Genomic DNA, 24,028 nt, shown 5'->3' with positions numbered 1-24,028 from the left:
GAAAAGCAAGTTCTCAATAAAAAACAAATAATAAATATTGACATAGTTTGAGATGGACCCATTCTCTCAGGGAAAGCCTCTAAAATAGGTAGAAAATTACAAAAATGTTTCTTACTGCTTTCTTACTACCCCGTTTACTCAAACTATTCTAGGAGAGTGCATTTACGTAGACACGTGGTGCCTCTCTACCTATACGTCTTACTATCTATTTCTGTTTTTATTTTAACTTTTTTCACCCCTTTTCCCTCAAACTATTTCAGGAGAGTGCTTTTACGTAGACACGTTGGACCTCTCTGCTTATACTTTTTACTTTATTTCCCTTTGGGGAGTGCAATTACGTCAAGGTTCTCTTTTGTCCCTCTTCACTTGTGTCCCTGTCTCATAATTTCCACCCTATTCTAAGGGGAAGCATTTACGCAATGTGGTGCCTTTTCATTTCAGTTTCTTACTTTGTATTTCTTCACCCCTTTCCCTCAAACTATTTTAGGAGAGTGCATGTACGTGGACACGTTGTGCCTCTCTTCCTCTGTTTCTTACTTCTCTTTTCCTACCCCTGTTCCTCAGACCTATCCTAAGGGAGTTGACACATTGTGCCTCTTCGTTTTTACTTTCTAAGGGTCAAAGTTCATATGGCGAGGGATTCCTTTGAGCGACATGCGCCGGCCCGTGCCTTACCTTGGACTTATAATATAACTGCTCGGGTCTTGATGGATTGAGTGGGGAAGTTCAGGAGATATGTGTAGAAGATATGTGTTTTCCTGAATACTTCAAAAAACATCCGAGAACAACAGAACTGTAAAATAAAACATTGCCCTGATTTCCAAGACTGATCGTTCTTACACTTTGTGTTTCTGCTCTGTGTCTCCGTCTCTGCACACATGGAGAGCTCTCAGTTATTGAAACAGTGGAAACACATTTGGCAGATTCATGCAGAGCAATCAATGTGAGACTTCAATTGAGTATAAACAGTACAAACCTCACTGAATGTGTGCCTCATCAACACAGCGATGAACACATTATCCATTCTGAAACAGATTGAGCTTTGGGATGATGCATTACAGCAAAACATCCTGCTCTTTGAATTGAAAAGAAAATGGGTCAGTAATCTGAAACAGTTTCTTTTATACAAGACTCCAGTACAGCCTATGTGAAACTTGAAATATGGTCACTTTCACAATGTGTGGTTTTAGAAATAGTTAAGGGTAATACGCTCATTTTCTTTCTTTCCAAGAGCCGCCATTACTGTATTTGATTTGATTGAAATGTGTGAAGTTCATCCAGTTTTTCAACTGGGCTTTTGGTACCAAGTTGGGTTCGTCATTGTTTTTGTCAGAAGCTTACGAGTATGAATATCTGCTTTCCCCAGGGAGGTTGCAACAACAAGGCTTCCTGTTCCAAATTCTTTGAGCTATAACCTCAGCGTGAGAAGAATCTCTTCAAAAAGTTGTTGCACCTGTTCTGCATGTTAACCTGAATAGTCTACAGTTTAACAGGCTGTGTTGTTTTGTGTTGTTGTTATCTTTATTGGAACTTCTGCAGGCCTTTTCTCACAGTGTGGAGACTGAGGCACAAACTCATATCAGAGCTGGCCGTTTCTGCTCCACTGCTGCCGGGGATCCAGCTTCAAAAGGACAGCAAAGAGCTCTTTGAAACAGAGCGACACTGGAGCCCCTCTCTGGACGGCTGCCATGCCGCGCTGATGCTGTGTGTGTGTGTGTGTGTGTGTGTGTGTGTGTGTGTGTGTGTGTGTGTGTGTGTTTTGAGAAATCTTTTGTGCAAAATGAAAGAGGGGGTGAGGGGGGGTATAGAGGGGGGAAAGACCTTATGTAACGTGAATAGCTCGGGCAAACTGAAGCCAACAAACTTTACTACACTCTTTCAAGCACGACTGAGTACTTGGGATGTTTTCAACCATTAACCTTTCATGCTGTGATGCATACGCTGATTTCTGCAAGGCCGTGCAAACAATATGTTTAAAGTCATGAGACAACAAGCAAATATTGTGTCGTAAAAATAAAGTATGCAACAAAAGATGTCAATAAAATCAAAGTACGGCATATAGCGGGAGGCTGTGGCTCAGTGGGCAGTGTGTGTGTGTTGGACTTGGAATCAGGAGGTAGCAAGTTCGAGTCCCACTGCAGTCAGCATGTCGTTGTGTCCCTGGGCAAGACACGTCACCCCAAATTGCTCCTGTGGGGATTGTCCACAGTATTGAATGTATGTAAGTCGCTTTGGATAAAAGCGTCAATAGAAATGACATGTAATGTAATATAATTTAATCTCAGTAGAAACAAGTAATCTCAATGTCGTCATGTCATAAAAAAGTCATAAACGGTCATGGTTTGGTACAGTATAGGGTCATAGTAGTGCAAGTAATCTAATCTAACTACAAGACAAGCAATCGCTCTGTCTGTCTGTCTCTCTGTTTGTGAGAACGACTTTCACATAAATCGCCAACTGTTCATGGCTTCTAAAAAAGGTTATCTGAAATGGCCTCTCAGCCAACAAAAATAAAAGTAACATATAATCAGCTCTACCTCTGTCTGAAATCAAAGACATAATATAACAAATTAAACATTCAAATGGTAAATCTTCCGTTATTGTTGTAAACGGCACAGGAACCATGGGGGGGTGCAGAGGACTGTAACTCAGTACATTCTCACTATTTAAAAAAACAAAAACAAAACATTGACAGATTACAAACCACCAAACTGATTGTTAGTTGCAACCCTAGCTTGAATTATGCAGTATCTGTCCTTACTGGTGGACCCCCACGCCACACACACACACACATAATCAGACACACAAACACACACACACACCATGACAGCACCTCAAAGGGATTGGCAGACACACAATCGAGGACACACATCTTTAACTTTGAAGCAGCCTTATCACTCCGGGACCTTGAGTCACTGCAGGTTAAAAAGAGGATTGCTGGATGTTTCATAAAGTCCCGCAGTAAGCTGCATGTAATCATTGTGTGAATGTGTTTGTGTTTGTAATCAGTTGGGCTCCGGCTGATATGACAACTATAATCCGGGCTAGTGGTTGAAACAAGGCTGGGATCTGATCAGATAGAGGAGGTTAGCGGGTGCAGTCAGCCAACTCTCTGCTGCCTCTGATAATTGTTCCCCCAAAAACACAACACACGCCTCAGCAGGAGGGTCCTCAGTAATATTTATCATTCTGCAAGCTCGAGTCAAAGCACTGCTTCCGACAGCAGAACCACAATAAACTTGCTCCGGCATCAGAGTTTAACAAGAAGCAACCTTTCAGGCAGTTTGCAAGCACATTGTTTTCTTTGAGGCGAGTAAATTCAAAATACTGAGCCTACTTACAGGAACACATCCTAAGTGTGGGTGGCCCCAGTGGGGATCTTCCCCCTGAAGCCATTCAACCAGGCAGCACCACCACTGATGGGCTTTGATATTAAACACACATCTGCTTCACATATTAGAACTGACACCAAAGCACAAAGAGCAAAGTCAAGCTTTCATCATGGAGGCCGGCTCCATCTGATGTGCAATTAGTGGACCACACAGAGGGACGTGGTTTATGGCTGCTGGATAAACCCACCGCTGCTGTTTGAAGAAAAAAGGAAGAAATCCAGTCATGCTATAATTCTGTTTGTGAGTTAAAAAAAAGCAAACGACATTAAGTGTCATGAGTGATCAGTTTTCAGAGGCAGCATCACTGATGGATTTTTAAACTGATTTGAATTACATATATTAAAGTCGCACAGTTGCTTATGTTTTTACAGTGACACTTCTAAAACATGTTCTCACCAATCATCATTTTTGTGCGGCATTGTTATTTTAGTCCAATTCAAGTTCACTTTATAAGTTGCTTTTAGGCTGGATGTCAAGTGTGTTGCTGGACATTCATTCAGTTAAGTGATTAAAAAAATAAAATGTACTGTAGCAGGGGAGTGTGGGTCTGACTAATGGTTGGTGTATGAGGGTTGATATCTCTTATTGGCCCAGCACTGCAAAGAAACAATATTTCTTCCAAACATTTCACATACATTTATTTTAATTAATTCAATAAAGATAATAAATCTGTCTTTATGCATACTCAACCTTGAACTTCTGTAGCCTTTTAAGTAATGTGGAAGCTTTCAATAGCAGTAGGTCTGCCTTTGTGACTTCTTAATTCAAAACCTGGCTTCACATTTCGGGACATTAAGATGTCTGAAAAAGTTATTTATTCAGCACTACAGTAAATAAAACCCTTTGTTCAGAAATGGTTGATTTTTAATATCACAAATTGGATATGTGGCAGAGAGTTGATGGTATTCAGTCTTTCTAAATGTTTTTAAGATGGCTCACTCAAGATATATGCAAATCATGAACATTGTAAATAGTTGTCACAGGGGTTAGTAGGGATCTTTCACACCACAGCTTTACAGTCTGATCCTTTAACATCCAGAAAAGCTTAAACTGTGTAAGTGCTTCCTGTCTGATCTTCAGATGAAACCTGATGATCATCAGCTTGTTGAAACATCAACACGGGGCAATTACTGCAAACTTCACAAGGGGTGTCAGCTACGGAAATGTTTGTTTCCTCTAACAAATGACCTGACATCTGTTAGCCAGGGGGATGCATTTGAGGATTTATGTTAATGAGATGGCATATTTCCCCTTTCATCCCCTCTCATGAGAGCCCCCAAGGGCAGGCTTAACGCCCTGAAGGGGGAGGAAGACCCACCCAGCTACATCACAACGAGAGGAACTTGTTCTGAAGTTAATGACATTTGAGATACAACAGAGTTGTTCATTCTTCAGATCTCCATGTACGTTAATCACTGACAATTCAAGCTTAGGGAAAACAAAAATGTGTATTTCCTCCACATCTTCTTCTTCCTTAATCTTTCCTCTTGACTCCTTTTTACCCTGCCTAACCAATACAGCTCAAACACGACGGATGGTTTCATAAAATAAAATTCTGTATATTTTATTCCCTTGAAATGTTAACATTATTTAGGATCAGGCTTTTTTTAATTTATAATGTATTTTAAATTGTAAAGTTAAACTCAAACACTTCGATGAAATGATGACTCATCCACCTGTACACCACACACACACACACACACACACACACACACACACACACACACACACACACACACACACACACACACACACACACACACACACACACACACACACACACACACACACACACACCACACACACACACACACACACACACACACACACACACACACACACACACACACACACACACACACACACACACACACACACACACACACACACACACACACACACACACACACACACACACACACACACACACCACACACACACACACACACACACACACACACACACACACACACACACACACACACACACACACACACACACACACACACACACACACACACACACACACACACACACACACACACACACACACACACACACACACACACACACACACACAGGGAGGTGAATAAATAATGTAGTTTGGGTGTAGCCTTTCTGAGGATTCAGTTTCCGGTATGGAGGAGTATTCAGCTGTTAAACGGCAGCTCTTTGAAGAACAAAAGACGTGATAAGGTCTTCTATCACCTGAGGGGCGTCTGAGGGACAATTCTTTCTCTGGTTTAGCTGGAACCTGAACACGCTTGAGTGGGCAAATGAAGATAGAAAAAAATGAATTGCTTGAGTTTGATCTATTGAAGGTGAGCCCTGAGGATAACAGGTGTGTGTTCACTAGAGATTGGATTTAATGAGAATTTGCCACTTTTGTCATTTTAATGCGGTAGAAAACCTTTGTTATCCAATTGTGTGGCTTTCACTGATGCCCTGTCCTTTCATATTGAGCACTTTTAATTAGGTTTGTTAATCGAATGCTATGTTTGTAACCAAACACCATTACAACTATTAATTACTTTCTGTCTGCTGTATTTTGTGTTCAGTGGTAACTAGCAAATGTAAGCATGCCGACAAGCTCAACTGAAATGGTATACATAACACCTGCTAAAAATCATCAAATATCAATATCCTTATCGTTGTAGGCCTGTTAGCATGTTAGCTCGAAGCATCACTGAGATAGAGTACAGTCCCAAAAAGTTGCTATCATGGGCGTAGACTCTCAATCTCATTGATATAATATAGAACAATTTATTACAGAACAAATGACAGATGATGAAGATATTTATAGGCAATGCCGCATGATGTATGCACAAGCAAACATTCCCCTACGTAAGTTTAGTGCGTGTACAGATGGAGTGAAGATGTCTCTGTTCAGAGCATATTGCACACCACCCTATACGGCACATTTGTGGTCAAACTACAGAAAAGCAAGTTTACGGAAACTTCAAGTAGCTTATAATGATGCCATGAGAATATTGCTGAAGAGACCTCGATGGTCTAGTGCAAGTGAAATGTTTGTGGCTGCAGGAGTCAATACTCTACAAGCTGTTTTAAGAAAACTCATGTATAAATGTATTTGCCGGCTTAATGACTCTGATAATGAAATCCTCTTGGCCTTATCGAACATAAGGTTTAGTACTACACGCTACCAATCGCAGCTGTGGAGACATTGGTATAGTCGTCTCTTTGTAGGACACTGATTTAAATTATTCTTAAACTATTAATTATTTGTATGCTGTGTATGTAATTTATTATATGTAATGTCTTGTCTTTTATCTGGACCCTGAGTCTGTAATAAAGTTTTCATTCATTCATTCATTCAATATCTTGGCATCCTCACATGTGCCCTGGTACTGGCATCTCTACTGAACCTCTACAAATATTGCATTGTGCTGGAGATGAATCTTTGGTTTTTATTCATATGTAGATTCTGTTATTCATCTTCTGAAGTGCATGTCTTGCAGTAAGCTATGCAGCAGTCTAGTAGTAACTAAAGAAAAGGATATACTATTCATTAGAACTGATGGAGGGCACAATGACCTTTACAAAAAGCTTGGGAAGGCAATGAGCTGTAACATCGTTTCTGGGACCTGGGTCATTCTAAAATGACAGGAACAGTCGTTTTGTCATTTTGGGTTTCACAACAAGCTGGAAACAAGTCTATCCAAAGGCCCTCATTATTCAGTAGCCTTCCATTTCATATCTATTGTGGCTCTTGCACAATTGATAGGAAACCTTGCAGGTGATGTAATTGGTTAAATAAATATTCAGATATTTTTACGGGAACATGACACACTGTTTTCCCACACTAGGATTAAGTAAGATTTTAAAGTTAAACCCTAATTTGTCTTCCAGTAACACACAAACACTGATGAGTGCATTTGCATACAGACTTTTGGCAGAGAAGATGACCTCATGCGGCCCAACGTAACTCCAACTGCTGCTGAAGCACGCTGCATTCCCCACTACATTCCTGAATTTCCCTCAAACATTCCTGCACAACGTGGCGGGAATCTACAGCGTGGTGGTTTCACCGGATTCAGAGGCTTTTTAAAGCAAAGGTGAAAGGTCAAGAGGTCAAATCACTTACCAAGTTAGAAAAAGAATAGAAGCTGCAACCTGAGTCTCTGTGTCTCAGACGTTGCCCCATTGAGAAGAAAAGGGAGAAACGTACAGAAAATAAAATACTATAACAAATCATTCGGCCCCTGTATGGAGGCAGCTACACTTGTTGTTTCTCCACTCTGTCCCTTTCATTTGTCATGGCTTTATGCAGCAAACATAAGCACAAAGCATTCATACATGTGGAGACAAAGAACAATCATGTATTATCTTGTAGAATCTTAGTATTGTAGTGTATCATAGTAATCATCGTCTCACACTGATTCAAAGACAGTGTCTTGAGTACAATTCTTAAAACAGATTGCCTTGAAAAGTTGTCCTAATTGATGTGTCCTCTGCAGGCACTTGGACTCGGTTTTAGGCGTTTCTCTGTACACTGAAATGATTGAAATCAACCACATCAGATTCTAATCTTGTTTGAAAATAGAGGTGAGAGGAAGCACCACATGTTTACTAAAGAATAGGCCACAGTACAGTAAATAAGAATAGGATACATAATAAGATTTTAAATGTATGTTACGTTATGCAGGCCTAACAAACATACTGCTGTTAGTAATGGAGTGCAATTAAAGCAATTGAATATGATTTGATGCCAAATGAAATGCATTTTACAGGCAGATGGTACAATCCCACCCAGGATATCAATGTTAATAAAGTTAATTAATGACCGTTGTGGTTTATGTCATCTCTGTTTTTATTATTCTCACTGTGAAACCTTTTATGTCACACAGGTCCATGTGACAGGGCCGTCATTCTTTTTTCCATGTTGCTTTTTCAGGCTTTCTTTTTCTACCCATTACCACTTGAGGCTATATAAACCCATCCAACAGTAAAAACATACTACTGAAGAACTCTAAAGCTCCTAATGCCTTCTGTTTAATAAAGTAATGTCTCCAGGCAGCGTATACAATTCCACACAATACGCAGAGCTTTGGCCAATATTGCTTGGCAGTAAAAACACTAATTTGATAAAGTAGTTCCAGATGCCTCAGTGGATACAATATGTCGGGACTGACTGTGTGATCCACACTCCAAGCTGTAGGTTTGTCTGATTTTGGACGTAGAGGGAGTCGACTGAAACTGGTAACAGACCTTAAGGTTGTTTAAGCCTTTAAAATCTAGACTTCCAAGACACACACACACTATTTCCAAGTGTTGAGATTCAGAAAGTCTGTGATCAAGTTTTCAGAAAAATAGGCTCTTGGTCGTAACACATGAAAAATAACTACTTTATGATGTGTTCAACAATCATAAAGTGTGTCCTCGCAGGAAGGGCAGCTAGTCTACTATACAGCTGATCGTGTAGAGCCCGAAATTGCAATTTATGATGCCTTTTCTGCCAAAAAAACATTGTAATCCGAGTTCAATTACTCAAGGCCTCCATAACTCAAACCCCAACATAACATAGCAGCCTGTCACATTGCACCACACAAGCTATTCCTTACGTTGAGGAAAACTAAGCCAAATCTAGACTTTTTCCCACGTTAAAATGTTCCTACCTATTAAAGTTTGTCTGTACTGAGATTACAAAGTTTAAGGTAGCTTTTCTCCCCCTCCTGTGTTTCAAATAAACATAGTGTGTTCTTCCATTTCCTGCAGCAGCCTTGTGTGTTCTCCCTTGTGCCCTCTTTGTTCCAGCCCACAGCTCTCGGGGGGGAACACAGTGAACCGGCCACAGCTGAGTCGGTCCTGTGTGCGTATGTGTGTGCGTATGAGTCCGCGTTGTATTCACTGAGACTGGAGGCAGGAAGAGGAAGAGGAGATGGGTGGAAACAGGAAGAGGAGGGTCACCTTACTAATATGCTCTCTCATCACTTTATGTCCTGTTCTCTGGGTTAAATACAAAACTGATTCATACACCCACATCTAAACTTAATGGACTTCATGTGTGTCATAAAAAGTGTTTGATCACACGTTATCACTCTGCGTACTTGTGTTTCACATATTAGACACCTGTTTTTTTTCTGTTACTTTTTATGATGTGACGGAAATGTGCTGTACAGTATGGTAGATATGGGCTGTAGACACATATGGAAAACGGATGTGAGCATGGGGTCGGAAATGAAAAGTGTTTATGGCTATTCTGTACTTCAAAGTCGGGGGGAAAAAGCCTGTCAATCCCTCAACAGTTTCAGGCTTCACTACCAAATCTCTGGCTCTCAGCCTCAAGCTCATTGGTTCCTAAGAAATATGTCATTTTTTAAAAACATATTACAAATGCATATAGTCTCCCCTCTCTGAAGAACCAGCACCTTACCGTGGTAGAGAGGTTTGTGTGCCCTGATGAACCTGGGGGCTGTGTTGTCTGGAACCTTGTGTTCCTGGTAGGGTCTCCCATGGCAAATTGGTCTCAGGCAAGGGGCCAGACTAAGATTGGTTCAAAAGACCTCATGAAAGAAAAACTAAGAAGTGAGGATACCCGGCCCGGAGGAAGCCCGGGGTCCCCTTCTGGAGCCAGGCCCAGAAGGAGGACTCGTCGGCGAGCGTCTGGTGGCCGGGCTTGCCACGGAGCCCGGCCGGGCCCAGCCCGAAAAGGCAACGTGGGCAACACCTCCGCTTCTCCGTCCCGCGGGCCCACCACCTACGGGAAACATCGATGGGGTCGGGTGCGCTGCCAGAAGGGTGGCAGTGAAAGCGGAGGGTCTCGACGGACCAGACCCGGGCGACAGAAGCTGGCTTTGGGGACGTGGAACGTCACCTCTCTGGGGGGGAAGGAGCCGGAGCTTGTGCGGGAGGTGGAGCGTTACCAGTTGGATCTGGTTGGGCTCACCTCTACGCACAGCGTCGGCTCTGGAACCTTACTTCTGGATAGGGGTTGGACTCTATTCTTCTCCGGAGTTGCTCAAGGTGTGAGGCGCCGGGCGGGTGTGGGGATACTCACAAGTCCCCGGTTAGGTGCTTCGTTGTTGGAGTTTACCCCAGTGGACGAGAGGGTCGCCTCCCTACGCCTGCGGGTTATGGGGGGGAAAACTCTGACTGTTGTGTGTGCTTATGCACCCAACAGCAGTTCAGAGTATACGGCCTTCTTGGAGACCCTGGAAAGAGTCCTGTATGGGGCTCCTGAAGGGGACTCTTTAATCTTGCTGGGAGACTTCAACGCACATGTGGGCAATGATGGAGACACTTGGAGGGGCGTGATTGGGAGGAACGGCCCCCCTGATCTGAACCGGAGTGGTGGTTTGTTACTGGACTTCTGTGCTAGTCATGAATTGGCCATAACAAACACCATGTTCGAACATAAGGATGCTCATAAGTGTACGTGGTACCAGAGCACCCTAGGCAGAAGGTCCATGATCGATTTCGTTATCGTATCATCGGACCTGAGGCCGTATGTTTTGGACACTCGGGTAAAGAGAGGGGCGGAGTTGTCAACTGATCACCATCTGGTGGTGAGTTGGGTCGAGTGGCGGGGGAAGCCTCTGGATAGACCTGGTAAGCCCAAACGTGTAGTTCGGGTGAACTGGGAACGTCTGGAGGAGGCCCAAGTTCAGGAGGCCTTCAACTCACACCTCCGGCGGAGCTTTTCGGGCATTCCTGTGGAGGTTGGGGACATTGAACCAGAGTGGTCGGTGTTCAAAGCCTCTATTGCCGAAGCCGCGGCGGGGAGCTGTGGTCTCAAGGTCCTAGGTGCCTCAAGGGGCGGTAACCCTCGAACCTCCTGGTGGACACCGGTGGTCAGGGAAGCCGTCCGACTGAAGAAGGAGGCCTTCAGGGATTTGTTATCCCGGGGGACTCCCGAGGCAGTTGCAAGGTACCGACAGGCCCGAAGGGCAGCAGCCTCATCCGTGGCCGAGGCAAAGCAGCGGGTGTGGGAGAAGTTCGGAGAAGACATGGAGAAGGACTTTCGGGCGGCACCAAAGTTGTTCTGGAAAACTGTCCGACACCTCAGGAGGGGGAAGCAGGGAACCATCCAAGCTGTGTACAGTAAGGATGGGACGTTGTTGACCTCAACTGATGGAGTGTTAGGGCGTTGGAAGGAACACTTTGAGGAACTCCTGAACCCGACAACTCCGCCCTCTATGTTAGAGGCAGAGCTGGAGTATGACGGGGGATCAACACCAATCTCCCGGGGGGAGGTCACTGAGGTCGTCAAACAACTCCACAGTGGCAAAGCCCCGGGGGTGGATGAGATCCGCCCGGAAATGCTGAAGGCTCTGGGTGTTGAGGGACTGTCATGGTTGACACGTCTCATCAACGTTGCGTGGAAGTCGGAAACAGTACCGAAGGAGTGGCAGACCGGGGTGGTGGTCCCCCTTTTTAAAAAGGGGGATCAGAGGGTGTGTGCCAATTACAGAGGCATCACACTACTCAGCCTCCCCGGGAAAGTTTACTCTAAGGTACTCGAAAGGAGGGTCAGGCCGATTGTCGAACCTCAGATTGAGGAGGAACAATGCGGATTCCGTCCTGGTCGTGGAACGACGGATCAGCTTTTTACTCTCGCAAGGATCCTGGAGGGGGCCTGGGAATACGCTTATCCGGTCTACATGTGTTTTGTAGACTTGGAGAAGGCGTATGACCGAGTTCCCAGGGAGTTACTGTGGGAGGTGCTGCGGGAGTATGGGGTGAGGGGGTCTCTACTCAGGGCCATCCAATCTCTGTACTCCCAAAGCGAGAGCTGTGTCCGGGTCCTCGGCAGTAAGTCGGACCCATTTCCGGTGAGGGTTGGCCTCCGCCAGGGCTGCGCTTTGTCACCAATCCTGTTTGTAATATACATGGATCGGATTTCGAGGCGTAGTCATGGGGGAGGTGGTCTGCAGTTCGGTGGACTAAGGATTGCACCACTGCTTTTTGTAGATGATGTGGTTCTAATGGCTTCATCGGTCTGCGACCTTCAGCACTCACTGGATCGGTTCGCAACCGAGTGTGAAGCGGCTGGGATGAGGATCAGCACCTCCAAATCTGAGGCCATGGTTCTCAGCAGGAAACCGATGGACTGTCCACTTCAAGTAGGGAATGAGTCCTTACCCCAAGTGAAGGAGTTCAAGTATCTCGGGGTCTTGTTCTCGAGTGAGGGAACAATGGAGCGTGAGATGGGCCGGAGAATCGGAGCAGCGGGAGCGGTACTGCAGTCGCTTTACCGCACCGTTGTGACGAAAAGGGAGCTGAGCCAGAAGGCAAAGCTCTCTGTCTACCGGGCCATTTTCGTTCCTACCCTCACCTATGGTCATGAAGGATGGGTCATGACCGAAAGAACGAGATCGTGGATACAAGCGGCCGAGATGGGTTTTCTCCGCAGGGTGGCTGGTGTCTCCCTTAGGGATAAGGTGAGAAGTTCGGTCATCAGGGAGGGACTCGGAGTTGAGCCGCTCCTCCTTCGCGTCGAAAGGAGCCAGTTGAGGTGGTTCGGGCACCTAGTTAGGATGCCACCTGGGCGCCTCCCTAGGGAGGTGTTCCAGGCACGTCCAGCTGGGAAGAGACCAAGGGGTAGACCTAGGACCAGGTGGAGGGATTATATCTCTTCGCTGGCCTGGGAGCGCCTTGGGATCCCCCAGTCAGAGCTGGTTGATGTCACCAGGGAAAAGAAAGTTTGGGGCTCTCTGCTGGAACTGCTACCCCCGCGACCCGACCACGGATAAGCGGAAGAAGATGGAGATGGATATAGTCTCCAAAAAGACTTGGTAATGTCCCTTAACAGTTGTGCAGTGAAGCCTTTATTAAATAGTCTCAAAAATACTGTATCACGCTATTTGGAGGCCATTTTTTAAGCTGAGGATCAGGCATGTGTTGCTCTTGCCGATATTTACAATATCAGCACCATGTTTTTGGGATTGAGGCAAAATGAACTACAGTCCAAAGTAATTAAGGAATATGTCACCCAGTGCTCAATGTGTTTTTAAATGGAGCTATCAATTGAGATCTAGTGCCCTGATGCAGTGGTTCCCAAAGATTGCAGGGGAGGCACCAGGCCTCAGATGATTTGAGGCCAAATATCATATTTAGACTTTTTATTTTTTTAAATTTTTTTTTACATATAATTGTAACGCAATACATGATTGTTTCTTTAATAGAAATGTTTCTTCTGCCCGTAAAGTGTCCAAACCGGGCTTTGCGCATTTTTAAAACATAGTCATTGTCCATGCCGGCTTCAGATTATTTGTCACAGTTGCTCCGATCAGATCGGTCTCCTCCATTTTGTAGATTATTTACGACTTTTGAATCCACATAAACACATCGGCAAAATCCGGCTTACTTTGAGCATGTGTTTTAAACAGTTTAATCCCTTTGTGAATTGTTTCCACCTGCGCCGTCCTTTAATTTCTTCATACAGCGGGAATCCAAATTAATTAATCCTGAGTCCAATAACCATCAAAGTCACTCCAATAGTGCTCCTTAATTACGCTTTCATCCTCCTTTAACAAAATACTTTGTGACAGTAGTTGTAGCATTTTTGAGACTTTTAAACTTTAATTACCGCTGTTTCCCCCCCCTTGTGTGTGTGTGGGGGTGGGGGGGGGCGCAACTTCCAACAGGAGTCATTTGGGGGGGCTCTTGGGAAAAAAGGTTGGGAACCCCTGCCCTGATGCATGAGATATATATTAGCTTTGCTACAGACAATACAATACTTTTTTTTAAAGGCACTGTTTATATAGCATCTAAATAACTTTCCAGCTGTTCCAGCTATCAATGTGGGCCAAAAGGTAAACTCATCAGCTAAACAGGGAGGCAAAACTGTTATTAACTTTACAAATTGACAGCAATGCGCTTCATGGTATGAGGCAGCCACGTAATATAATGTAGACTGTTGATCTAAGAAACTAAAAAGAATATTCTAAAAGTAAGTTCTTCCATCTCCTTTAGTTTTTAAAATCAGGAGCAGAGGGCAGGTAAGAGAGGAGATAAGAGAAATGGGGATTGACAGGGGAGAAGGGAGCTGAAGCCTGAGAGGGGCAGGAGGTTGAAGATAGAGAGGGGACCTCAGAGGGAAAGGGAAGGTTTTAGGGGGGCCGGGGGAGAAAGTGATTTGACAGAAGAGGAGAGAGATGGGTTAGAGGAGATATGGTGGGAACAGAGTTAGTTTGTAGGTCCCAGCTGAGGTCACGTCCCCTGGCTGTGTTTTCATAAACTCCTGAGTCTCAGGGTGATCAAACAAAGCACCAGCACCCGACCCAGATAGCAAAAACCTTGGAACCACACCTCAAAACAGAGACACGCCAAACCAGGAAGTGATGCAGCATCCTCCTTTCCTTTCCCAGCTCTTCCTATGTCCTAATAAAAGGTGAACACTCACTCATATTACTACATTAAGGGAACTGTACTCTTTCAGACTCTGCTGCTGCCTCCACCTCCCCTTTCTCCCTCTTTTCTCTCAGAGTCATAAAGACCAGCTACAAAAACAAATGGAGCCTCTCCCGGCTGGGTGTGGTGGCCTGCAGAGCAACAGCTGGGTCCTGTCGCTCTCCCGAGACGAAGACTGACTGTTCGCCCTCTTTTTTAGGACAGCTCTCCCCCTGTGTCCTTAACTTTTCCTTGAACATGTAGCCTGTTTTTAATGTCTCGGGCTTACTGTCTTTTGTAAGTACTCTCTCTCAACTGGTCACTTCTTTTCCTTGACTGAGACCCACACTTTTCATGTACTGCTCTTAAACTGTCAACTTACACATCCCCGACTCCTCTTCACTCCTCACAAGTTTAGATTTTCTCTCGTTCTGCTTTCCTGCTCTTTCTCTCACTTAATCTGTCAGTCCCCATCGCTCTCTTCCCTTCCCTCTTCCTTTGTCCCACTGAAACCCTTCCTGGCCCCATTTCCCTCTGACACATTTCCTGTATAGTAGGGAAGGTTATCAACACATTTTCTGAGTCATACAAGTGTTTCATAACACCAATTTATCATACAAGTAAAAAAAAAAAACACACAATTGATAACATACTGAAACATAGCATGTAGCTTTGGAAGTGTTTCCAAATGACGGCACATTTTTGTATCATCTACTCTTATTTATGACCACAATGAAGACGCTGACTTGTCTCTTTGTATCACAATTGCTGTAAAAGTGTTCTTCAAAGCCTGCATTTAGTTCTGTTGCCCCATTACTGTGTGTGTGTGTGTGTATAAACTCTACCTAATGAACTGTTTTGAGCATGCAACTAACCAAATGGCAATAACAGATCAACTTCAGAGTTGTTTTGTGTGTGTGTATGTGCCTGTGTGTGCGTGTGTGTTTGTGTGTGTGTGTTGCCAGTTGAGACCTGCCCTAGGTTTAATTAGAGCCGTGAGTCAAAGTCAAAGCCACGTGCGGTCAGAGACGCAATCAAACGCTAGTTGGGCCCCGTGGGCATATGCAGACACACGCACACACATGCATACACTCTCCATCTCAAATGTAATAAACACCCTTCGAGAGAATAACCATTTTGAAATGAAAATAATGTGTTGCTTTGTTATCTGTTGTTTGTAAAAATGTCAGTTCTCTAGGGGCTGAGTGAATAACATAAATGAACCAATCTCTATGAAGCAACATGCCCTGAAACACACTATCATACGAACTCACGCTGTTTTTTCACTTATCCAAGGACAGGGTTGAAAAGGATAGATGGTGTTGTATGCAGTACAGATTGTAATGTCCCCTGAGGGAAATGTGTGATTTGTAACATTGGGCTTTGTGATTAAACTGACTTGACGTGACTTGACAGAGGAGTTCACAGGAGGTAAGACGGCAAAGTGCCCAGTAAACCAGTCAAGGCAATGTTTTGATCTGATGCTCAGAGCAGCAGAAGTCACAGTCTTTCATTACACTTCTTTCCTCTGAAAAACCAAAGACACATTTCTATTTTTTTTTCAGAATGAAACCGAACACTTCAGGAATGATAACCGTTGCAGATAATTTGGAGAATGCAAAACCTGTTGATTAGTTGATCAAACGAGCCCAAACTATTTACAACAGTTTGGGTAAAAAGCATTCAGCCACCAGGTTTTGAACTTCATATTGGGTACTATGAGGCTCAATAGACCATACTATTGTCAACTAATTTATTATTATATATTTATACCATAGTGCGTCAATACAGTGGATTTGTAAATGTCTTAATAGGAAGTTATGCCAGTCTAACGAGCAAAAGTGTTAGTCAGTCAGAGAAATGGGGTATTAATGTGCATATGTGCGTACGTGTATCCATATCATTTCTGTTTGTGTTGAGTAATTAACCAGAGGCTTGATGCTATCACTGTCTTCCATGTGGGGAAAAGATAATTGGCATTGTGGCCAGATGTACATGCGTGTGTGTGTGTGTGTGTGTGTGTGTGTGTGTGTGTGTGTGTGTGTGTGTGTGTGTGTGTGTGTGTGTGTGTGTGTGCGCGCGCGTGCGTGCGTGCATTAGTGAGTGTATGTGTGTATGTAAGTGTGTGTGTGTGTGTGTGTGTGTACATGCGTGTGTGTGTGTGTGTGTGTGTGTGTGTGTGCGCGCGTGCGTGCGTGCATTAGTGAGTGTATGTGTGTATGTAAGTGTGTGTGTGTGTGTGTGTGTGTGTGTGTGTGTGTGTGTGTGTGTGTGTGTGTGTGTGTGTGTATGTATTCTTTTTCAGGCCAGAGCTCTAGGGCAGATTACCTATGACCAGCTAGGCAGGCTAGAAACAGGCTATGCAAGATTCAAAAATGCATAAAGTCAGTTGTTGTACAACTTTCAAACTGAAATTCAATCTAGACTTGTTCTAATTTTCAATAATATTAAATGATTTGGGGTTTTCTTCTGTATTACAATGGTATAAGTACAGAGAACAAGAAAATGGTAGACAACAAACATATTTAAAGAAGACTTTAAACTATCAGCCATTGATTCACACTATCAAACTTCTTTTTTGAACTATCAATGAGTTGTTCAACAGGGCTCTTTTGTAAACAAGGTGAGCATGACCCTGTTTGAAGGCATCACCAAAACATGTTCTTAGTATAAGTATAACATTGTTTTAATAAAGGTGGAGAGAAACGGTATATAAAATGAGGATTATATAACATGTGATAATAATGGATTTTTATAAAGAGCATCATACTAGAATATAGGCCTTTGTCACTCAGTAAAAATATCACAACTAGTGAATTAGTAGGTGAGTGAGTGAGCGAGTGAATGAGTGAGCGAGCGAGTGAGTGAGCGAGTGAGGGAGGGAGGGAGTGTAAGTCCACTCTAAAAGTGCAAAGCCGCCTCAGAGACAGAAATAGTTGATAAAAGCTACTGAAGAGAAAGAAGAGTGGGAGCTAAACAGGGACGTTCTGACTACTCCTCAATTGTCTGTCTGTCTGTCTGTCTGTCTGTCTGTCTGTCTGTCTGTCTGTCTGTCTGTCTGTCTGTCTGTCTGTCTGTCTGTCTGTCTGTCTGTCTGTCTGTCTGTGCACACAGCCAGCTGCCAGGCCAGAAGCAGCATCACTCTGGACTGAGTGGCGCCAGGACGAGGGGCCGTGTTTAGGAGCGGCCGCTGCAACTTTCCCACGTAGTGACGGAAAAGCCTGCTTTATAGGTCCAAATATATGACTTGTGAAAATAACTCCCCTATGATTAATGATTGGTTATTCTGAATGGGTCACTTTGGGCTTAAGATAAAAGGCAGCTGTCCTGGGTGCCATGGGTCCCCTTTTCCCCCCCCATGCCCCCCCACCTACAGTAGACTTCTTTAGCGGCTTCAGCCTGTGCGTTAATAATATACCGCCCACCAAAGTAGCATCCCTCTGTAGGGAAGTAATGTGCTGGTCAAACAGAACTTATCACCTGCTTATCTTCACGCTACCCTCTTCAGCTATTCAATCTCTTCAAGATAATTGTGAGAGCAATAAATAGTAAGATTTGTATCTTCCTACGGAGGAGCTTAACACTGACCGTCTGTCTAAATATTTGTTATTTTTGATGTACTGCATGTATCGAGTATTTATATGTGACTGGTATTTGGCTTAAGATAGCACCCTGTAATGAGGGGAACACTGCACAGCTATGCTAGACTCAGATTACCTCAGCTGCAGGAACTGAAACGGGAGGGCGGTGATTAAAGGAATAATGACATAGCTGGTCTACCTGAGCCAAATTCAATTTAGCTTTTTGTACATGTACATTGTACGTGTGACTCTAGCCAGAAGCTGGACAGCACAGAAAGCTCATGTGACAGTTGTGCTCTAAAAATGTGGGAAAAGCAGGGTGAAGAGGTCAAGATGAGAAGGACAACACAGAAAAAGAACCTGAAGAAAATATCTTCAATGACTGTCATTATATACTGTGCAGTAAATACAGAATGATGTGATACATGCCATCTTTGGGAGTCCCAGAGATTTCATATAATGTTTCTCTGTAACAGGAGAAGTCATTTGTAATACGGGAGGACACCATGAGAGGTAAGTTAAAATGTGAAGACTCCAGGAATCTGTTCACCCAAATACACACACGTCCGTAATGGAGAAAACCTTCAAACACTTTTAGAAATGGGTTAGGAAGGTTAGCAAGTGGGGTTGTAAGTCAAACCACAGACTGACATAAAGCTTCTGAAATTAGCCTGTAAGAACCAGGGAGATTTGGACCAACTATGTATAGTGCAGCTGAACATGTATGTGCATGTGTGTGTGAGAGACAGACAGCCATCCAGAGGAAGTGAGAGAGGATGTATTTACAGAAACATGGGAGGTGTGATGTGTCTTTACATAGCTGACATGCATCCCTGCAAGTAGAGCACCCATGTATTATTAGCAGGGAAATAGATAGATCAAGCAGGCATAGCTGGCATATATACAGGACACAAATGCACACATGCTTAGTACCAGTATTAAGAGATGGCACTGGCAAACAGGTGTACTTTACTTTGGTCATCAGTATATTTAACTGAAAGAGCGTGAGAAGAAACAGGAAAATGATGTAAGGTAATTCCCCAATTGATATTATTTTACTAGAAAAATCCATTTGTTTTTTAGTAGTTGTTGTTTACATTTACATTATTTAATATTATTGCAGACTGTAATTTATTAATTAAATGTAATAGTTAGTTGTGGGGCTTAGCTGTACACATATTTCACATATCTGTGGGTAAAAGATAAGGAACAACGTCCTCTGGTCATTCTGCTTGAAACAAGATGTTGGTACTGAGAGGGACTACATTTTGGAAATGCTAAAGTTTAAGACTTCAGAGTGACACTAGCTTTTGACATCAACCCCATTTACAGAGAAAGAAGGCAAGGCAAAGAAGGCGTGTTTATATCTCATGCATGTGTAGTGCCACATACTGCATATTTGATGCTGTATAATAGGAAGGAATATGATGATTATTGATGATTTTGATGAGTTTATTCATATATAAAACACCATCAAATATTGAAGAAAAGGCAGCCAAGGTGACTTGCTTTTTCTTGTTTCCTCCAAGCAGAAGTTGATTTAATTTAAACGCTTTGATGTAATCTTTGAGGTTGGATATTGTAATATTGTAAAATCACTTAATGATGTGTATAAGTAAGTGATGTTATACTCTGAACTTATCAGACAGTCCTGGTGGATAAATTATTGGCTTTTTTACTCAATATATCAACTTGACTAATGACTATTTATGTGTAAATATTTTTGTGAAAAAAGCACCAAGAGTCAACATTTCTATTGTCAAAATATCTATAGGGGTATTTGATCAAAAATATTGTGAAATTAGATTTCCCCCATATCGCCCAGCCCTAGGGAGATGGTTAGACCTCATTCTGTCATCACTTTTTATTTGATCATTTAATCAATGTTAATACTCCCCCGAGTGTAAGATTACAAAAAGGGTGGGACCTTGACACAAACAGACATTAACATTAAACTGCATGTTATGAAAACATAGCAACACACAAAAAAACACGGGGCCTTGAAAGTAATGGAAGGAAATAAAAAATTAAAATATACAACCATTGAGGGAAAGTGGTCAACGAGGGTCAATTGCGCATTAAATGAATAACCATTTTTGAAATGTCTCCCTCACTCTCTCCCCACTCTCTCTTTCTCCCTCTCAATCCGATTCCCACAGGAGGGTGCGCAGTGTGCTAATGAAAAAGCAGACTTCATATTTTTCCCCGAGTCCATCTGGTAATAATTGTAGCATGTAGCAACCGTAGCTGTGTTTGGATAAAGCTCTGACATACATGAGGCCCTCTGACGCTCAAGTGTGTGTGTGTGTGTGTGTGTGTGTGTGTGTGTGTGTGTGTGTGTGTGTGTGTGTGTGTGTCGACATGCTCGCGCCTGTCTGTTTTCCAAGCTGCCGGGTGATGAGCCAACACAACTAAATCAACTTTATCATCAGCACACTGTTTTACGTAGAGCAGAGAGCAGGGTAACCTCTGCTCCTCCGGGCCATTAGCGTGACTCAAGGTGATGATTTGTGGCATCTGATGGCGCACAGACTGCTTTCAAAAAGCCAAACGCACACATCTGGAGTAAAGAGTGGTCTATATTTGACTAAGAGCTGCGTCTGTGTACTGGAATCAGGCCAAACAGAGGACCTTGGATTTTAACCAAAGACGCAGGTTATCTTTAAAATGTTACTTGGAAGTCAAGTACGGTTCAAACTTAGGGCATCATCTCGTAACACAATCTTGGCGGAAAGATTGCCCTTAAACTAAATCACCATGTGCAACGATACTCCCAGCTGTATGTGTCTTGTTGAACAGTTCTTGAGCAAGACCTTGATCTCATGATAAGTTGCCCTGGATATCTGGAGCATCAGATAATAAACAAATTGGGGGCCCCATACCCAAAGGAGTCTTTGACCTGGACACTTCCAGGAAGGTCCCCTATTATAAAGTCGAGGATTGAGGTAATTTAACAATGATTTCATTTCAAAATACGACAGCGAAAGGATCATGTTGGACAAACAGAGGTTACACCCTCAACAACTCAAATCCACAATAGGAGCCCTCTCTGTGTTCTACTGAAGCTATGGGACAACATAATTACAGATCTGTGACTCAACATGTGTCAAATGTGTGACAAGTGACACATTCTTCTCAGAGTTCAACGCAAACGTCTTTATCTTGTGACTTACTGGCAGCGCTCAGTTTGAGTAGGTGGAAGGGAGTGGAACATGAACTCCGCAGAAAGACCCTTTGTGCTGAGGGGGTCACACATCCTCTGTAGGAAGAATTCACATGAGACAGATTCATATGTGCGGGAACACACACGAGCAAATGGCATCGCTTACTGAAAATAATATTAGGAATATGTAATATGACCAACGATGATGGGCTTTTTTTGGAAATAATGTGAATGAGCAAGTAAAGCGGCACCGGGAAAGTGATCACCACGCAGTGATTAAACAGCATGGTTCTGTGGTAGGTTTTTTCTGAAGGCTGAAATCTCAGTAATATTTTAAAAAAAATGTAACCAAGTGATGGCCACTAAATTGTACTTATGTTAAAAATATACAGTACATTAAAGATAACAATTTCCCTCATTACAATAGCTATATTACTACGGCAAACATGAAGCAAAGATTATACGTCATTATTATGTGAATACTGCCATATATTGTGTTTGTATTATAAATCCTTCTCCTTTGCCCTCTGTCCTCTTATGATGAGGATTAGCCAAACACCTATATGTGCCTACATCGATAATACATACAGTATTTTTTTATAATTTAAACTGCCAAAGAAAAGAAAAAAGACAACGGGTGGGTGCGTTAGAGGAGAGGTTCATCCTGTACAGACTCTCACTTCCTTTCAGGCTATTTGAGTGGTTTGTGTGTTGATTTGTTTGACCCACACCTCTACAGTGAGGTCACACTCAGGAAGGCTAGTCAACCAACACAACACTCAGCACTACGACTCAGATAATGCTTCAACATTGGTTTGAATGGTTACCGAGGTCAGTTGAGGTAATCCCCAATACCACTTTTGGAGGTTGATCTAAATGGGTTAACTGAACTCAGATATGGTACACCACTTAGCTTTGGCGTTTACATTCTGGATGGTTAATTTGTTAAATGTTGTATATGCTTAACAACATTTGACCAACTATCTGAATTGTCAAACCAAAGTGAAGAAAAATATCTAACCTCACACAATTACACAATTGTTAGGATGCCACCTGGGCGCCTCCCTAGGGAGGTGTTCCAGGCACGTCCAGCTGGGAAGAGACCAAGGGGTAGACCTAGGACCAGGTGGAGGGATTATATCTCTTCGCTGGCCTGGGAGCGCCTTGGGATCCCCCAGTCAGAGCTGGTTGATGTCGCCAGGGAAAAGAAAGTTTGGGGCTCTCTGCTGGAACTGCTACCCCCGCGACCCGACCACGGATAAGCGGGAGAAGATGGATGGATGGACACAATTATACCAAATGGCCACATTCTGAACTTGTCATCATAGCCTCCTCTTGCCTGAACAAAACGACTATTGGCAGGACAACATTATTTGTCTCTGCTTTTCAAGATCCTTTTAAAATATTTTAAAAGCCATAATTATAACAGATACTAGAATGCTGTGTCACTTAAACATTTTTCTGGGGCGTTTGTTTTGGTCTGACGTTGTTTTAGGGATGACTCACATTGTCTGTTTTATTCCGTTTACAAAATCAAATGACGCCGGTAAGGACGCTTCAGTTGATGATCCGACAGGCTCTTTGTTTGCAGAATACTGAGGTTTTAAACTGTGGGGGCTGACAGTGGAGCGGAGGCAACAGTTACAAGGACTGAAGTATACCACAGAAACAGGCCATACTAAATTGTAGAATAAAAGGGGCCAGTACACGTACAGATCATCCCATGAATATTTAGAAATATTTCGTCATGTTTGTTTTTCCTTGCCACACTCGTGAAACCTAAGATACAGCATTTCATGCTAGACTCTAAAATACATGCAACTAATGTGCCAGATGCCAGATTCATAGTACACTTTCCACAATGCCAAGCTCCAACCAGAGTTTGAAATCCCAATCGGGCCGATCTGACAAAGAAACCATTCACACTAATTTACACACACACACACACACACACACACACACACACACACACACACACACACACCACACACACACACACACACACACCACACACACACACACACACACACCACACACACACACACACACACACACACACACACACACACACACACACCACACACACACACACACACACACACACACACACACACACACACACACACACCACACACACAACACACACACACACACACACACACACACACACACACACACACACACACACACACACACACACACACACACACACACACACACACACACACACACACACACACACACACACACACACACACACACACACACACACACACACACACCACACACACACCACACACACACAGACACACACACACACACACACACACACACACACACACACACACACACACACACACACACACACACACACACACACACACACACACACACACACACACACACAGCTTTCGTCAGTCTAAACTTTTAGCGAACTTGAACTACCCCAAAACCCTGTGGTGACAACATAAAAAGTAGTTCTCAGGTTACAAACTCGCCCAAAATAGACCATAAGTACATAGTACTGCTATCTGGTGACA

The 24,028-nt window shown here is 43.3% G+C and overlaps 1 protein-coding gene across 5 annotated transcripts in view; it reads right to left on the bottom strand.

Annotated features, from left to right (window-relative positions):
• The window catches only part of atg7 (ATG7 autophagy related 7 homolog (S. cerevisiae)), a 67,173-nt gene that overhangs the window by 3,017 nt on the left and 40,128 nt on the right, over positions 1 to 24,028 (bottom strand). For 2 of the 5 annotated variants that reach the window (XM_034219222.1, XM_034219223.1), the window contains exons 19-20: positions 977 to 1,075; positions 841 to 870 (exon numbers count right to left, since the gene is read on the bottom strand). The exons of 2 other annotated variants lie outside the window; for them this stretch is intronic. In XM_034219222.1, the coding sequence (XP_034075113.1) occupies positions 841 to 870; positions 977 to 1,075 (129 nt within the window). Of the gene's footprint in view, positions 1 to 840; positions 871 to 976; positions 1,076 to 2,643; positions 2,663 to 24,028 lie in introns of those variants that run through there. One more of the 5 variants, XM_034219226.1, reaches the window with a different exon arrangement.

Source organism: Gymnodraco acuticeps, unplaced genomic scaffold, assembly GCF_902827175.1.
Source record: "Gymnodraco acuticeps unplaced genomic scaffold, fGymAcu1.1, whole genome shotgun sequence".
Taxonomy (NCBI): domain Eukaryota; kingdom Metazoa; phylum Chordata; class Actinopteri; order Perciformes; family Bathydraconidae; genus Gymnodraco; species Gymnodraco acuticeps.
This window is presented reverse-complemented; position numbering and strand designations above follow the sequence as displayed.